Source organism: Ictalurus furcatus, chromosome 3 (assembly GCF_023375685.1).
Source record: "Ictalurus furcatus strain D&B chromosome 3, Billie_1.0, whole genome shotgun sequence".
Lineage (NCBI taxonomy): Eukaryota > Metazoa > Chordata > Actinopteri > Siluriformes > Ictaluridae > Ictalurus > Ictalurus furcatus.
This window is the reverse complement of record NC_071257.1, coordinates 26,063,681-26,082,705: the sequence shown is the minus strand read 5'-3', so window position 1 is coordinate 26,082,705 and position 19,025 is coordinate 26,063,681. Positions and strand designations below refer to the sequence as shown.

The window sequence follows — 19,025 nt, the reverse complement described above, 5'->3', positions numbered from 1 at the left end:
GTTTAAGCAGCTTGCCGCTAAGAAATAGGGACAAACTCACGAAGTCCCATAATCTGTTCACCTCATCAAAGCTTTTATTTAAAAGCTTTGATTTCTATTTATAGGGGTATGAACAAGAGTTTTGTTTTGTATGCAAGGAGGAAGTGAAATTGGCAAAATTGTTATAAATAGAAGTTTGTTCAGTGGTGTTGTTATCATTGTGACAAAAACAGAAGTAAAACAATAAATAAATATCGTTCTGCATATCGGTTATATCGGGCACATAAACAGGCAAATAATCTGTATCGTTAATTTTTTAAAAAAATCGATATCGGTCAATCCCTACTTTCAGTGTCAGCCAATGCAATTTGAGAGAGTCAACTCCTTTGTTTTCAAATGTGTTTATTAGATGGTTATGGTTAAAGCTGCATGTATTAGGCACTGAACCAACCAGTTTTTCCCCTGTAAATCAATTAATTTCAAACAAGTCTGACAAAAAAAGTTGCTTTACGTTGTATTTTTGTCTCACCTGCTGGTGTCAGTGCTCTTGGCTCTGGCTCCTCCTCCAGCTCTGCGCGACCCACTGGATGAAGAGGAGCCCAATGAATCAGAAGATGAACTGCTGATGCTGTCACTGTCTTGACCCCTCCCCCAAGAAGACGCTGCCCATCCTCCTCTCAGCGGACGACGACTGAGTGTGGGGGAGCTATCAGAGGTGGTCTCAGGAGCGCTGCTGTCAATGCTTGCCATGCCTGAGAAAGCACAAAACAGCAGAGCGAACGCTCAAACACGTGTCACAAATAATACTAACGTGATATAATGCAAGATATGAAACCTTTATCATGTAGAATTCATTAAAAGAAAATCAACTCTTTCACGATGCCTGCAGGAATATTGCGTCAGTGTGCATTCGTACCCGTGTGCTTCTTTTTCTGCCGTACAGGTGAGCCCCAGCAGCGTGATCCATAGGCTCCACGGCCACCGAGTGCCAAGCGGCTGGGCACCGTGCCCTCAGGCTTAAAAGAAGCCACCTCATTCTGCTGCTCACACGAGGATGACGGAGCTCCATCTGCCACAAACACACACACACAAAAAAAAAACTCTAAGCCACAAGCAGCCTAAGAAACATTTGGCATAAACGTGTTTGACTGTCAGCATTTCTTTTTAACATATTTTTTCATACATTTCCTTCTGCCTTTCGCGTTCAAAATCAAAAGATAGTGACTAAGACTGAATGGAAATCTCAAAAATGGTACCTCTGGGCCAGAGCTGTCAAAGACTATTCTGAAGCAGTCACATTAAAACATCTAAACCTGACACACTGTTTTACATAGTCTCCAGATTTCATGCTTATGTGACACAAAGGAAGCAGTTCCCCAATGTCAACAGAGTTAAAAATAAAAGGTGAATATTAAGACACTCACTTCAGGAAAAGCAGAAGCAGGCAATTTTATGTACAGTAATCTACACACAGTTCTGTTTTCCTGAAGCTGAAAATTTGGCAAAATCTTAGATTCCTTAGGTGACTTAGGATTCACAAAATAAACCCTGCTTTCTTCAACTAGTCTTCTTGCAGAAGTATTTTCCAAATGTATATTTGTAAATAATAGGTACTATATAAATATTTAAATAAGAGGGTTGGCCATAACAGCCTTTTATAGGCTTTTTCTCAAAGCCTTAAAAACAATAATATTTACATTTCATAGTTTGCCATTTGTTACTGCAGTTCAAAATGTATCCAGCAGGTGGCAACAATGTATTAATGATGTGGCCCAATAATGAGCAAATTAACTTAAATCAGCCATGCACATGCAAGAACACCAAGAGTTGTTGCAACTTTTTAAAATAAGTCAATAAAAATATCTAGTCAAAACAAAAGCAAGCCTGATATTACATCCAGCTGTGCAATTTACCCCTAAAAAGGCTCCCTAATTACAATAAAATAGACTAAAAATAAAAAAATAAGTTCTATAGGTGTTAATCTACAACTTCAGTACCACAACATTATAGCTTTGTGTTTTCTGTTCCAGCAGGCAACAGCATTTTTTTTTAATGCGTTTGATTTAGTGTGTAAAAAAACAACAACCCAAAAACCACAAAATAAACTAAAACCTTTTAAACACCGTTTTTATAGTAGATTGAATGACACATTGATTGTTTGACCTTAGCATTGATCAGTCTTTGCTGTTATAAAGTGCTACATAACTTAAAAATCACAATCTTCTCAGAAGAGCTGGGTTTTTATGTGAATCCCAAATGGCTTACAACTTGAAAATATATACAGTATCTCACGAAAGTGAGTACACCCCTCACATTTTTGTAAATATTTGATTATATCTTTTAATGTGACAACACTGAAGAAATGACACTTTGCTACAATGTAAAGTAGTGTGTGTACAGATTGTGTAACAGTGTAAATTTGCTGTCCCCTCAAAATAACTCAACACACAGCCATTAATGTCTAAACCGCTGGCAACAAAAGTGAGTACACCCCTAAGGGAAAATGTCCAAATTGGGCCCAATTAGTTATTTTCATTCCCCGGTGTCATGTGACTTGTTAGTGTTACAAGGTCTCAGGTGTGAATGGGGAGCAGGTGTGTTAAATTTGGTGTCATCGCTCTCACACTCCCTCATACTGGTCACTGGAAGTTCAACATGGCACCCCATGGCAAAGAACTCTCTGAGGATCTGAAAAAAAGAATTGTTACTCTACATAAAGATGGCCTAGGCTATAAGAAGATTGCCAAGACCCTGACACTGAGCTGCAGCACGGTGGCCAAGACCATACAGCGGTTTAACAGGACAGGTTCCACACAGAACAGGTCTCGCCATGGTCGACCAAAGAAGTTGAGTGCCCGTGCTCAGCGTCATATCCAGAGGTTGTCTTTGGGAAATAGACGTATGAGTGCTGCCAGCATTGCTGCAGAGGTTGAAGGGGTGGGGGGTCAGCCTGTCAGTGCTCAGACCATACGCCGCACACTGCATCAAATTGGTCTGCATGGCTGTCGTCCCAGAAGGAAGCCTCTTCTAAAGATGATGCACAAGAAAGCCCGCAAACAGTTTGCTGAAGACAAGCAGACTAAGGACACGGAACTGTGGAACCATGTCCTGTGGTCTGATGAGACCAAGATAAACTTATTTGGATCAGATGGTGTCAAGCGTGTGTGGCGGCAACCAGGTCAGGAGTACAAAGAGAAGTGTGTCTTGCCTACAGTCAAGCATGGTGGTGGGAGTGTCATGGTCTGGGGCTGCATGAGTGCTGCCGGCACTGGGGAGCTACAGTTCATTGAGGGAACTATGAATGCCAATTTGTACTGTGACATACTGAAGCAGATCATGATCCCAGCATGTATTACAGCATGATAATGACCCCAAACACACCTCCAAGACGACCACTGCCTTGCTAAAGAAGCTGAGGGACGAAGGTGATGGACTGGCCAAGCATGTCTCCAGACCTAAACCCTATTGAGCATTTGTGGGGTATCCTCAAATGGAAGGTGGAGGAGCACAAGCAAATTTACACTGTTACACAAGCTGTACACTCACTACTTTACATTGTAGCAAAGTGTCATTTCTTCAGTGTTATCACATGAAAAGATATAATCAAATATTTACAAAAATGTGAGGGGTGTACTCACTTTTGTGAGATACTGTACATTGGAGAAATATCATTTCATTGCTATGTGGTGGAGAGTAAGAAGGCAAATAAGCTTCTGAATATTAAATAGTGAAACAAATACCAACATAAAAAATACTTGAGTATTCAAATTATTAGCCGTAATAAACATTATGTAAAACTTACAAAACATAAGCCAGCAATGTGTTTTGCTGATCTGCATGTTGCTCACCTTGCTCTCGGCTCTCGCTGACTGACTCACTTGATGCCGTGCCCTGAACCCGAGTGCCCGTCAGCCCACCCTGCTGCCCAGCCGCCCCACCACCGGAAACACCTTGCACAGAGGTGGAACCTCCTGTCGTAGCCGGCGCGGCATGTTTGGACACACTGGTGGAACTGCTTCCATGTGCCGCATGTTTGGATGGGCTCTTCTGGCTACCTGTGGCTGGCTTACTCGAGTAGAACGAGCTGAGAGTCTGGGGCTTATGGGTCTGACTCTCACGGTCAAGAAGCTTGTCTAGAATCTGTAGACAAAAGGGGTGCAAATCTGTTAAAATTGCAGATATCGATTTATTAGAAATTGGACTGCAGATATAGTAGGTCACACACCATTCCTAAAACCGTAAAAGGCTATGTCAAAAAATATGCACAGTCTTCTCTTTTGTTATACATTGAAGGCATTTGTGTTTGAGATCAAAAGAGGAGTATGACATGACAGATCAGAATTTTAGCTTTATTTCCTAATATTTACATCTAGATGTCTTAAATAACGTAGCATCATCGACAGCAGACCACACAATGTTTAGGTGAGCAAAAGTATTGGATCATATAACCTTAAAGTAAATTAAAATTAATTTATTTTAAGGTTAAACACTTAATTAAACACTTAATATTTGGTTGCATATCCCTTGCTTGCAATAAAATCCTCACTGAAATCTCCAAACTATTTTATTCTTCTTTGTGATGCTTTTCTTGGCTTGTCCCACAGCTTCTTTCAGTTGTGTTTGTTATTCAGTCTCCTCTTCAGGAGGTGAAATGCATTCGCAATTGGTCTGGTGACTGACTTGGTCAGTCTAAAACCCTCCACATTTCCCTCCAATAAACTCCTTTGTTGTACTGTGCTTAAACAATCAATTTAACAGGGCAAACCTGAGCAACAAGATACACCCGTCAGTCAAATGTGCAAACATTTTTGATTCAAACAAAAAGATGTCCCGTTCAACATTAACACATCTAGATGGAAATATCAGGACATGAAAGCTGAAATTCTGATCTATCGTCTCATATTAATCTTTTGATCTCAAACCTTAATGTCTTCAGTGTATAGCAAAAACAAAAGAATTGGCCTTGCTGTTCCAATACATTCAGAGAGGACTGTATAACTATAAAGGAGTTGTACAGTGAGTATTTTGTTCTGTTTCTCCTACAAAATGTCAAATTTGTTAATTAAATAGATTTGAATAAATATTTTAAGGAGTCACTAATAAACCACAAGAAGTCATTTAAAGGTGGATGTATATGTTTCACTGTATATTGTCTATAGAAGGCAGACACAGCAAAATATTTCAGCACATTGAACAGAGTACTTTAGAAAACTCTAAATCCAAACCAGTTCAGCTTCGCGCAGATCCTCTGTTGCAGTTTATCAAATCATACACATTTATGTAACTGTTTTTACTGTTCATTTTCGGCCACAAACTTATCACTAATGGTTAAGTATTAAAAGGGAACTTTTGCTGCCTTTCAGTCTTGTTAGTTACTTATCCAGACATTTCTAAGGAAGGAAAATCAAACTGTACCTTAACTTTAATATCAACTTTTTTATTTACTTATTAAATAAAGAGACAAATTAAGACGAATCGGGGCAGTCTAACGGTCATCGTTCTCACTATTGCTCAGGTTACCACGAATCACTTCAAATCACTTTCTTTATATATGAAACAAACTTGTTTGTGTGGTGCAGTAAGTTGGTTCAACCTGTCAATCTTTATTTGAACAAAACATTTAAATGACCTAAACAATGTGACATAGTACCATCCGAAGGTTAGAACTAAAATACTAAAAATGACTAAAATATTACGAGCCTTTTTCAGCTTGCTCTGGTCATCCTTGTAGGTGATCATAAGAGCCAAAGCAAGGTCTCCTTTCTCCCTCCTAGTGCCCTCACACAGCAAAGGGTGCTCTGCCTCGCTAACTGTAGTCTTCATACCTGCCCACAAAAAAGCAAAAACACACTTGCTGTAAGCAGTATGATCAATTTAGTACATGAATGGACATATTTCAGATATGAAATATCTACACACACACTAGGGTGCAGAGTCACTACATGTAATACCACCTAGAGCAGCAACAGCAGCCTCAAAGCCCAGCTCCTCATCACCTGGCATCTCGTTGTTACGGTTACGACTAGGTGGACGTGAACCCGTGGGAGAGACCACTATTACAAGAAAAAACAGAGAAAGATAGATGGAAAATGTGTAGATATAAAATAATAAGTGCATGTTTCTATACATCAGCCATATATGATTATCTGTCTAATTGGTCAAATGACAAAGATTAAAAATATATACTCTAATATATAAATATAGTTAGACCTGGTTGTATAAAACATCACGGATGACTTTGAAAAATCAAGCATCTATCACTGTGTTTAAACCACATTAGTTCGAGGCAAGCAACTCTGATGTGACTACAGGGCATCTTCAAGCAGGTTCTGCCGGTGGTTTCATCATTTAAATGAGTAAATGGTAATATTATGACCATATATGCAACGCTGAGACTCACCCGGAGTGCATAAAACATCAAAAATAAAACTGGCTAGCATTAGGGGCAGGACTGGCCGATAATCACAGAAGTTTCCGTCACGTAACTGCTCGGCTCTGTCCCTTATAGCAGTCATCTCCACAAGACCCAGAGGAATCTTCTTCAGCAGAGCAACCACCTCAGACTCCTGATATGCCAGCTTCACCTAAAGACAGAAAACAAAAATTTACGAGAAAACTATTAGGAGGAGTTTTTGGTCGTGTGGCTTTCTATAACTGGCAACCAGGAGCCTGAAATGTTGAAAGACAAATACTCTGGATGTTTATACTTTAAAACAAATTAAACTGCAGCAGTTTGTAGAACATGTAGACGGATGGAGTGTACCTCCAGGGCCTTGGTGGAAGCTGGAGGTCTCTGAAGTTCCAATGAAAACATGCCAGTACTGAAGGCTAGGTTATGAAACTCCAGTCTCTCACTCAGCACTGTGAGCAGAAAGGCTGCCTTGGAAAGAGTCTTGGTTGCCACTTGTGTCTGTCTGCTGGTCGACACCTTACTCTTCTTACCCTAACAAATGCAAGACATGATTCACAGATTTAACACAACACAGAGCAAAATGTGACGCTTCATTGTGGTTGATATGGAAGATGCTATAGTATCACAACGATACTTTCACAGAGCACAGTTTGCAGTCTGCTTCACTTTGAGGTCATTAATCATGAAATGTGTCCAGGTCTCTGTCATTTCCCGTCCTCTGTTCATAAGCACAAAAGCATACACTAGGCTTATGTTACATAGTATTACGTGGCATCAGATGTAAGTAGCAGTGCATTTAAAAAAAATTAAAAATAAAAAATTTCTACCATTACCACAGGTACCATTATCAGATCGATACCCGATACCAGGGTCGGTTTCAGTGCATCCCTAACTATAAAAAGTTTTAACAGCCATGTGGCTGAAGTTATGAACTGAGACATCAGAATGTGAAATGTCAGAGTTAAGGACACAAAAACAAAATTAAATAGGTACTCTGCAATATTGTTCTTTCTGTCTATGGAAGTATAAAATGATAAAATTATTCATATTTAAATACTAATCATTCCTACAAACATTAAGCATACTATTCTAAATTGAAGTAATTTGACAGCTATAATATTTACTCATTATGTTTTAAGGAGACACAAATCCTAATATACATGTCTGTTTCAGCTTGACTATTACCTTTGTCTGTGGCTGCTCCACTTTGAGGTCAGGAGGGTTGGCCAGGAGATCTCTCGCTAGCTCCACTGCCAGACGACATGCTTCATTACTGTAACCATGAGCATACAGAGCCTCTGCACAGGCAAACAGCACCTAGATGTTTTTAAATAATGCACACCATGGGTTATGCATGACCTGAGACAATGTATCATCATTAAAAAAAAAAAAAAAAACAACAAGCCTAACAACTCTTCTCACCTCCATCCGACCTTCCTGCTCCAGAGGTTTGATTCCAGCAAAGATGTCTGGTTCTTCCTCAAGGTTGCTGTCTGGCACACCTCTCTCAGCTCCCTCTTCAGAGGCTGCACTGAGATAGTAGGCCTGGTAATCGTCCTCGCCCACTGGGTCTCCACCAGCTGCTGCCTCTGGGATCTGGGGTCCAGATGTCCCTGCTGCGTTGCTTCCTTCTCCCTCTCTTCGACTTCGAGAAGGTTTTGCTGTGACCATAGCTGATATAGATGGGAGAGCATCCTCTACTAACTCTTCATCTCCTCCATTTTCCTCAAGTTCTGCCTCTACATCCACCTCTTTCTCCACTGCTACTGCCATTGGGCCTTCTTTGGGGAAGCACTGAGGGGCTTCAGAAGCCAGTGGTATTGCTGCATGGATGCCACGTTTACCTTCAAACGCTCGCTCCTTTATGATGTTGCCACCACCACTACTGCTGCTGTACTTCCGTGGCTCTCTGAGCAGAGAGCTGGGTGAGGGCAGCATCTCAGGGGGTGGAGGCAAGAAGTCAAAAGTGTTGCTCGCCTCTGCTCCCAATGCCAGACTAGAGCCGTCATCAAGGCTCAGCTCAGCCATATCAGGCTCCAAAGAGCTGTCCTCACTGCTAGTGCGGCGTTTAGCACTTGGATGCTTCCCACCAGCAGAGCTTGAACCTCCACACGAACTCTTACCAGTCTGCGTTAGCTTGCCTTTGCTGCTAGAAGACAACGAAGAGCTGCAAGCTTTATACGCACCCTTTGCACTTTCCTCTATGGATAGAGACATACCCCCACCTAAACGCACCAACATCCCTCCACTGTTCACTCCAGAAATAGCTTTTCTTTTGCTCACAATGGTCTCTTTGGGCCTCACGGCCACCTCCTGCTGGGGTGGGTGGGAGCTGCCACGTGATTTGTGTTCTGAAGCTCCAGATTCAGATCCCCCACCACGTCCTCCTCCTCCTCCTCCCCCAGGCTCCAGAGGTTCCCCACTCGTCCCTGCTTTGGCCCCTCTCTGTGGCTGCGCTGCCCGTGCCCAGCCAAAGGAAGCACTCTTTTTGTCTGCACTGCAGTAGGTAATGCCAGGCAGAGGGTATGCCACTTCCCAGTTGAAGTAACAAGACTCAACAGCCGGTTTGAAACCCTGGAAGAGTTTGTCCAGAGACTTGCGGTGCTGTCCCCGCTTCACAATCTCAATCACTTTAAGGTGCCACTGCTTGAGCTGGGCAGCAAGCTCCAAACGCCTAGTGAAACACAAACACACAAAAACGCTTAATTCATGATGGTCATATGATCTATCTGTGTAAAGTTAGAGAAGCCCACTGAATTATAACTGGTAACCCTGGCATACGACAACCCCGGCCTCCCTACAGCACAGCCCTCACATGCTTTTTGTGACATTCAGGACATTAAGAAATATAATAATGTTCTTTTACTGCAGTGACCTTAACTTTGTACCAATGGCTTTTTAAAAGTGGCCAAATTCAATATCATTCCAGGTTGAACACAATAAGTAATAAGAAGCAGAATGGCCTTTTGTGTAACTGGAAAGTCCCAAGGCCTCACCGCACAAGCTTGTACTGCTAGTCGTTTTAACCAGCAAATTCGATCTAATCTCACACACAGAATAGCTATTTTTATGTCATCAGAGTCAGCTCGTTATGTACAAGTTGACCACACAGTACACAGACACAGCCAGAAAATCTAGAAGCACTGAGAAGCTCAATAGAGCTATACCTCTGGGGGCTCATGGTGGGGTCGAGCACAGCCAGCCTCCAGAGCACCACCATTTCATCACACATGCTGGCGCAGGCGTGAGCAGCTACCTCCGTCTGCCCATTACTGCGGCCGGTATGTCCGCTGGCACTGCTGTGAGATGCAGATGTCCTCACACTGTACCACCAACCAATGATCTAGACCACAAAGACAGAGAGAATGTTTGAACTATGGACTGACCACTTAACAGGAAGTGACATCAAAAAAAAGCCAGGAAGATATTTGCTGGATTGGAATATTTTGCTTGTGTGCACTAATTTACCTTTACACATGCTACAGAGATTAGACTAATATCACTTAACTACTATTAGATACTATTAGACTAGAATCACTTCATCAGACATGATATTTATCCTTCATACTAAAACCCAACTGTCTGTCAAAACAGATTAAGGATATCAATACATTTTCTTCAATATTCTGCAGACAACTGTGTGGCTTTGCACGAGGGTGTGTTAAGGCCTTGTTTTATTATTTATCATAAACATCTGTGCTTAAGCTATTAAGAACACTATTTCATAACGTTTACATTTAATTAACATAACATATTCCACATTACCAATAGAAATAATACCAATACAGTTAGTTTTAGTACTACTATGAGTCATAACACTACTAATAGTAGTATAGCTAAGAGTGCTAGTGTTTTACTCCATCTCTGAATAATACTATGAGAAAGTGAGTACTTGTTGCATACTTGTTCATAAGTGAGGCACTGTTCAGTGAGGATTTCCAAAAGTGGTGCAGCGTTGCTGTCTCTCCTCTTGAACATCTCCCTGACAATGGACAGAAGGTTCCAGATGCCCTCTGGCTCTCTGCCCCTCAGTGGCCTCAGTAAGCAGGCCCACTCTGCTGCAGCTGGGGGCTCAGTGGAGGAAAGATACATGGAGTTCACATCACTGGAGGAGACACATAACCACCAACATTTACAAGATGGCAAGTACAATTTAAACACACATGCACAACATTTGCAGACACACTGTCTTATTCCGTTTAGTAATCTCATTCAGAACCTAACACGTTATTAAATTATTATTATTAAATGAGTGAGAGATACCATACAGTATCAACAAGTCTACTAAATTCATAGGCATGAGTACTAGAGATATGGCAGCCTTATTACTTTCACATTTTACTGCTAATTCGTTTTAGAACTGTTTTTGATCAACTGCTTCAGTTTCACCCTTTTAAAAGTTCAAAACTATCTGTATTTTTGTTTGATTTAACGCTAAATGCTTTGTTTATAAACAAATAAATAAACATAATTCAGTTCAACAAATAATCCAGACTGTTGTAATCAGGTGCGTAAGCTCCATACTGCCCTGCAAATAACAACAGCTTAAGGCTCCTAATGTTCCACAGTACAAAATGAACTAAACATACCTGAACACTACAGGGGAAGGGCCACAGAACTTGTGCAGTGTCTTCTTAATGTTGTCACTGAGGGTGGATTCATCCAGGTACCAGGTGCTTTGGTCTGAAGCTGAAGGCCCAGCGGTAGGGTCTGTAAAATACACAGTTAATCTGCAGTAACCCTACAGGGGGTGAATTAGAATGAAAAGGAAAACAGTATTTGAGAATTTTTGTGGGGTGAAATTTCAAGGGTGAAGATAATCATCTGGAGTGAGTGTATTTTAAAGCACAACACTTCTTAGAGAGAGATATATAAGGAGTTATTTGTAGGTTTTATTTATAATTAAACTGTACTTTGGGATATACTGGGGGGGGGGGGGGGTGTCCTCCTCAACCACCACCAGTGTGTAGCATCCACCTGGATGACACGATGGCAGCCATAGTGTGCCAGAACACCCACCACACACCAGCTATTAGTGGAGAAGAGAGGAGAGTGATGTAGATAATTCAGGGATGGGGATTATTAGGGGGCCATGATAGAGAAGGGTCAGTGGGGGAATTTCACCAGGACACCGGGGTTATACACCTACTCTTTTGTTAAGACAAGTGTCCTGGGATTTTTAACAACCACATAGAGTCAGGACCTTGGTTTAACGTCTCATCCAAAATACAATGCTGTTTTTACAGTATAGCATCTCCGTCACTATACTGGGGCATTAGGACCCACACAGACCACAGGCTGAGAGCCCTCGGCTGGCCTCACTAATACCACTTCCAGCAGCAACCTTAGTTTTCCCCAGGAGGTCTCCCATCCAGGTACTGGCCAGGCTCAACCCTGCTTAGCCTAAGTGGGAAACCAGGCAAGAACTGCAGGGAGATGTGGCTCTGAATGTAGTTTATCTGTATATCTTAATGCTTCTATTCTAAATGTAAATGCTTATTTAATGACAATGCTTTAATATATATAGATATATTTTAAAAACATATGGCAGAGGGTTTAAGATACACACAGGTGTTAGCAGTATGCTAAGATACATACATCACTGTTTACTATTGTTATCATCAGTAGCAGGGTCAGAAAAGATCCTATCGTATTAGAACTTTAACGCAGAGGAATCTAGACATGACCACTAAAGCAGATAGCCATTACATGTTAGATTAAACACTCTTTTAATCAATCACAGATCTTCAAATTACACAATTTATAGCAGTGTGTTTTTGTTTTCTGATTCATTGCCCCCCCCCCCCCCCCCAAGTAACAATTACTGTTAAGTGGGTTATTCTGTTTTAGGAAACAGAATAATTAGGACCTGCTACAACAGCAATTTTTACAGAAAAGCAACAAAGGTTTCAGAATAATCACAGTGCACCAAGTTTACCGTATTCCCTATTAATAAATTCAAAGCTAATACTGGGGAGGGTGTAACCTTCACCAGCTCATCATTAGAGATGTAGTGACAGTTGGCTTTGCACTGAGAGACAGTGAGATATCACAAAACATCATAAAAAGACATCATAATGCTGGCAGTATACTTCAAATTGAGAAAGATTAAATGAAAAACAACCTCCTCTGAACACACAGTTGTGTATACTCAACATGATGAACTCAGTGTACATCTTTCTAAGTCACTCTGCTGTGTTATGGGGCGAAGAATGATTTCCAGAGGCTGAGTAGAACGGACTTCATTACATTGCGGTCTTGGCAGGTTGATTGTGCTGTGGCCTACTTCTGAACAGCTTCTTTTGAGCAGGGAAACTCCATATTATTAACAACATCTTGTATTGCAGGATGTTACTTTTAGCATTAAAATAAAATAGTATATTCGGGTTGTGAAGGACATACACAAAAGGCACATATGGTTTGTGGACACTTGACCCTCACACCCTTATGTTCCAGATGTAGTTCCCCTTTGCTGTTATAAAAACCTCCACTCTTCTGAGAAGGCTTTCCAATTGATTTTACAATGTGGCTGTAGGGATTTGTGCTCATTCATCCACAAGAGCATTAGTGAGGTCAGGTACTGATGTCAAGTGAGGAGTCCTGGTTTGCAGTCGTAGTTCCAGTTCATCCCAAAGGTGTTCAGTGGGGTTGAGGTCAGGGCTCTGTGCAAGGACACACAAGCTCTTCTACTACAACCTTAGCAAACCAATGTCATGCTAGAACATGCTTGGGCCTCTTAATTCCAGTGAAGAGAAATTGTAGTGCTAAAGCACACAAAGACATCTTGTACAATTGTATGCTTCCAACTTTGTGGCAACAGTTTGGGGAAAGACCAACATATGGGTGTGATTTGGCCATAGACTTTATTTTGAGTATCTGGCTTGTTTTGTTTTTTTGTTTTTTTTTTAAACAGATATGGCAACCATGGCAACTGAACAAACAAGAAAAAGGAAAAAAAAGCAGTGTTTTGTTTATTTTGCAAAGCAAAACAACTGCTAAAAGACAGAAGGAGGTGGCATATTTGAGTATTCACCACAAACATGTTTGTGCAGCTGCTTCTACAATGGCAAACAAACACACAAACAGCAGACCTAGAAATCAAGCTGTACAGTGAGGTAAGCAAACATGTAATAACTGGGGGAGGTCTCGGAACAGGATGCCGTGGTAGGAGTTGGCACAAATCGCAGAATAAGTACTGAAACATCTTTCTTGCATCTTTTTCATTTGAAATCTACCATCAGTTTAACAGTGAAAGGTCGTCCATACCTGGAGCTCCACACACTGTGTTAATTGCGGTGGACTGTGAGGACAGAAGTTCATCCAAGAGACGCTGGGCTGTGGGTAAGATCTAGCAAGAAAGAACACAATGTCTTAGGATGCACATCCAGTAACACTAATAAATCATTTGTCTTGCATATATTGCATAATACACATATGATGCGTATAATTCATGTTAACTTAAAATTGCTAGTCTTAAAGCCGAGATACAGTCAGGCTAAGTGCATCATTTCAAGCACCATAAAGTGGTAATACACATCTGGTGCATTATACTGGTAGAGTACTTGACCTACCCCTTGAGCTTGCATTTTGGAAGATAGCGTTCTTTAAGCATACAATATGAATCTTCTAAACCACAAGGAGAGGCAGCTCCATGACTACACTATCTGACACCAAGGAATACAATACATGACAATACAGAGCTGAAAGGATCTACTGTGCTACCAAACCATTCAATAGGAACATGTCTTTAAATCTTACCTGCTGTGGAAGCTCACTAATGAGATATTGTGCAAATTTCTGCAGTTGGTCCCTCTGCAGTCTGGACAGGGACTCTGATACGGGGGCTCGCAAGCACACAGCAGATGCCTGTCAGGATGCACAACATAAGGTTAACCCAGAAATAGCTGAGAAACTTCCACAAAATATAAAGTTCTTTTTTTTTTTTTTTATAAATGTGGAACCTTTATCATTTATGCAAAATCTTTCAGAGAAGAGATTAATAGAACCATTAATATTGTGAGCATGACCATATTATTTTTGCTCAACTCTTTCTTTTTTTCCCCCCATTAAAACTCGCTGAACTCTTCAAATATGTCAATATTGTCTCATGCCTGCAGATATGAAGTTCTCCATGGTCTCCTGGTAGCCCTTTCTTTGTTACAGTAAATGTATCCAACTATGTGAGTAACATTATCCAGTGTACTATAATGTTTAGTGCAACTTTAAAGTCACTTCAAACATAAGACAAGAATAAAGCCACACGGTATAATTGATAATGCACAAAATGAATGATAACTGCCTTAATGGTTTCGTCACATTCTTGGCACAAGCTTAGTTAATATTAGATTACTCTTTATATGTATCAGACAAAAACTATTGCAACCTCCCAGGTACCAATACACAAGCCAAGCAACACTGGTTTAGTAGCAGGGGTGTCCAATTTGTATATTTAAATCATCTGGATTTAAATACGTAGGATTTAAAAGTGCAGGTGCTTTACCGCTGACTATTTTGCAGAACAGTTCTGCCAAGTAATTTATACTTCATAAACTAATTCATCAATCAATATAGAAAAACCATTATAATATTTAAAGCTTTTTAAAACATTGAGTGAGCAACATTATTTAACTATAATAAATGGTGCATACACATTAAGATATGTTCTTTCAGTGAACTGCTGAACTGTGATCACAAATTTATTTTTTAATAAATCAATCATTTAGGGGATAGTGAAAGCAATAGAATTGGCCTTGCTGCTCCAATACTTCCAGAGGAGGGAAATGTATACGTTTGATTTATCAGAATGTTAGATACTCATTATTTAAAAAATTTTCAAGTAAGAGGGCATGTCTTATGCGTATACTGCTATCTCTATGTTTATTTAAGTAAAGCTAGAGTGTACGTGATATACTGACGTATGACACAATATATGATGACTTTACAGGGTTGAATACCACTTCCTGACTACCTTCCTCCTCCTATACTTTTTACTGCCATGCAGAAAACAGTCATTTCAAATACAGGGGGTGTAATAAGGCCCAGCCTTATTGGACATGAGCTGAGAGGAGCAATTTTTTGGCTCACCATGGGGCCATTAGAGGGAAAATTTGTTCCAAGCCACTAATGTAGAATGTCCCTCTAATGTAGCTGTCATATCTAATAGAAAGGGGAATATATGTGTCAGAAACACAAACCATGGCACTGAACCATGACAATATTGTAAACTTGTTATTGTATTTTAAATATTTTATGGGTCCAAAACAAAAAGACACCTCCCCTTTTATTTACTTATCTTTTAACATTTTTTAATCTAGACAAGTCTAGGGATTCAGTGTTTACTGCTTCCTATAAGGACTCTTTCAATAGGATGAAGATATGTAATTAAAAAGTCTTGAGTATGAAATAACTTGGGGAACTCAGAAAACATAGCTAACTAAAACACAAAAGCAAATGCAGGGCAACTAATAGATACACCATAAAGTGTGAAAAACCACACAAAGCCCACTCACACAGTAGCTATGATACATAGTACAAACATTCTCACACAATACCATTTCTGGCTCACATGCATTAAAAACACTTTACTGAAGTTTATATACTATTAACAGAAAATTCTGTTTCCACTAATCCTTAGCCTGCATGTTGTACAAAACAGCAATTGTAATAAATAAATAAATAAATAAATGGATAGTTCTATGAAGATGGAACAATGGGTCTCAAAGTCTACACTGAGCCCACATCAGGTCACCACAGAAAAGGCCTTCACACACCTCCAGGTCTGTGAGCTGTTAAAAAGTTCACAGTTTACTCATCTGATTCAGTCTAGCAGTGCTTAATAAAGCATGTTGGGCTTGACAAAGTCATGAAGAGAGGGAAGCCTACATGTCTCTATTCTGAGAATGCAGTACCAATGGAAGAACCAAAATAACTGTTTTTCTCAGACATTACTGCAGAACCAAAATACATACAAAAACACACACATACAATATACTGACAGTCACTGAACATAAGACTGAATGAATTAAGTGCAGTATGAAATTGGTCAAGAGGTGGTCTTAAAGACCTGCAAAAGTTGTACATCTCACACATGCACATCATCAATGCCTGTGCATTTCTGCTAATTACAAATAATCCTCTACACTGACAAATATCTAAAGAATGCTGTGCATCAGTCATTAAGAAACAAAGCATGCAAGTGTGAAAACAACATTTATTCAGATTAAGCGCTTCATAATTTCCCCATGCTGAAGCATGCAGAAGAAAAGCTGCCCACTCACAAACATGCAAATGCTAAAAGCCACCCACGGCCTGTTCTGCTGGGTCTATCGAGCTGAGCAGAGCCCTTCAACAGGGGGATATCAGGACAGAGCAGATCCCTGCCTCCACCCTCTGCACTCCACAGGGAGTCTTCAGACTTTAATCAAAAGCCTCTCAGCGCACTCACACCCACATCAACTTCACACAGACACTGATATGGGCAAGCATAGTGTGGTGCTGGGCAATAATTACTATTAGTTTAAATATCCATACATCATGACCAACACATCAATGTGATTCTGATATGACACCAAAACATGTATCATATAATTTTAACATTAGTATAAATTTTTTTCTATGGACAGCTGCTAAATCAACGAAAAGGCAAAAGTAACCGAGACCCAGAAACAGTGCTTAAAGCAGTCAGAATAATTGCATAGTCTTGAACGTTTCAACATAAACATGAATATTTGCTCACTAGCTAATAAAGAAAAGGATCTGCTTACTAAATAGAGCCATAAAGCCCAAGGCAAAAGAGTGAGTTTGCACCAAAAGGCCAACAACCGTGATAGCTAAGGCTGCATCATGATCTCATTAAATGCTCCTCATTTAAAATACTTCCAGATGTGTTATTTTAAATGATTTTAAAACTAATCTGTGTTGGAAATACAGTACCTGTGTGAAAGTCTGGCACTTTCAAAGAAATGCTGTAAAGCAAAGATGCCTTCGGTAGTAATGAAATTAAGCGTTTCTAGATTTAAAAAAAAAAACCCTAAGAGCAGTAAACAGTAATACAAGTCGAAATGTGGTGTGAGAACCCTTTGCTTTCTAAATTAAAAAGACTCGGGTACAATCTGAAGTTTAATTGCTTGGAAAGCTTTACTGAACATTTTTCTGTAACATTAAGATTTAATTTTTTTTGTTGGAAGAGTGATGGTTGGAAATATAAAATGTGTTTGTATTGACTAAATAATGCAGAAGTCATAAAATAAAAATCTATAATAAAATTCGTAATAAAAAAGGGCATCTAAGACTTTTGCACAGTACTATATATACACACTACACAGTAGTATACATTGTCATTAGCTGCCCAAGAAACTTCTACAAATGAGACCTCTCAAATGAGACACCATTACCCACATAGAGAGAGCAAGGACCCATCATTATTCATGAATATACCAATTGGAACCAACCCTATTACCTTCCTACCCCAAACCCTCTCCCCAGCCACCTGGTCATGCCATGTTCTTATCTGTGGATAAGAACATGTTAAACTATTTTTTAAATAGTGTAGTTATCTAATAACTACACTATTTAAAAAATAGACTGGGATTCTGCAGGACCTGACGAACATTCTGCTGATCTAAGCTATTCTTCATTTCAGATTTGTCCACAGTTTGAAATGTTTTCTAGTCATCTGGGTAGGTTTTAAGCGTGATTTGATTAAACAGTCAATTCAGTGATCACGACCGCCACAAATGCATGCATGCGTTATAACAGTTCTAATTGGTTTCACAGAAGAAATCCCAAATCAAATATGGCAATATCGTATGTAAATCTTAAATACTGATTGAATTAGATTAGATTAATCAGTTTCTCTTCAAGACAGCATCCCCAAGCATTCATTCAAGCTCTCTTACCTGTTCACTATAGATGAAAAAGAAAAGACATGGGAATCGCATGATAATTGAAAACTGGTATGACTGAATAGTGCTTTCAAATTAAACAATCTATCTTTTCTGGGGTGGCCAATAATATTTCAGGGATGACCCATAACCTCCCCATCCATTATGGAGTGAACAGTGGGTAGGAGGGGGACTAAAAAAAAAAAAAAATCCTGTGCACACCTCTACTGGCTGTGGCTCAGGTGGTAGAAATGGGTTATCCACTAATAGCAAGGTTGGCGGTTCAATCCCTGGCCCAGACGACTCCAGATTTCAGAGTGTCCTTGGCCAAGACACTGAACCCCAAGGTGCTCCCGATGGCAGGCTAGTGCTGTGCGAGCGTGTGTGTGTGAGAAAGGGTGAATGAGAAACAGTGTAAAGCGCTTTATAGTACCGCGAATGTTAAAAGGCGCTGTATAAGAAATTATGCAATTTTTTTTTTTAAATCACGTTTTGGAGTACAGGGATAGTTTCACATGCCAAATTGGAGCAGTCACTTAAAGGACTTAAACTGTCAACAGTTTTTGCTAATCACTGCCATCACTAATCAAAATGAGCTAGCATTTTCCTAATCACTTATTTACCTTGGTTCCACACCAAAAAGGAAAATCACTGCAAAGTCTTTACCGAGTCCTGAAAGCCAGCCCTTTATCACTAATCCCGGTTCAGTGTGGAAAGTCGATCCACACCTCTTGAGAGGAAATGCACTCACA

General features: G+C 40.1%; 1 protein-coding gene across 2 annotated transcripts in view; it reads right to left on the bottom strand.

Annotated features, from left to right (window-relative positions):
• The window catches only part of zswim8 (zinc finger, SWIM-type containing 8), a 44,159-nt gene that overhangs the window by 11,818 nt on the left and 13,316 nt on the right, over positions 1 to 19,025 (bottom strand). For both annotated transcript variants that reach the window (XM_053621738.1, XM_053621739.1), the window contains exons 4-18: position 19,025; positions 14,150 to 14,257; positions 13,658 to 13,739; positions 10,981 to 11,101; positions 10,295 to 10,496; positions 9,559 to 9,734; positions 7,814 to 9,065; positions 7,577 to 7,708; positions 6,743 to 6,922; positions 6,380 to 6,563; positions 5,934 to 6,032; positions 5,680 to 5,804; positions 3,828 to 4,119; positions 896 to 1,048; positions 509 to 731 (exon numbers count right to left, since the gene is read on the bottom strand). The exon at position 19,025 is cut by the window's right edge and continues 172 nt beyond it. In XM_053621738.1, the coding sequence (XP_053477713.1) occupies positions 509 to 731; positions 896 to 1,048; positions 3,828 to 4,119; positions 5,680 to 5,804; positions 5,934 to 6,032; positions 6,380 to 6,563; positions 6,743 to 6,922; positions 7,577 to 7,708; positions 7,814 to 9,065; positions 9,559 to 9,734; positions 10,295 to 10,496; positions 10,981 to 11,101; positions 13,658 to 13,739; positions 14,150 to 14,257; position 19,025 (3,330 nt within the window). The remainder of the gene's footprint in view (positions 1 to 508; positions 732 to 895; positions 1,049 to 3,827; positions 4,120 to 5,679; positions 5,805 to 5,933; positions 6,033 to 6,379; positions 6,564 to 6,742; positions 6,923 to 7,576; positions 7,709 to 7,813; positions 9,066 to 9,558; positions 9,735 to 10,294; positions 10,497 to 10,980; positions 11,102 to 13,657; positions 13,740 to 14,149; positions 14,258 to 19,024) is intronic.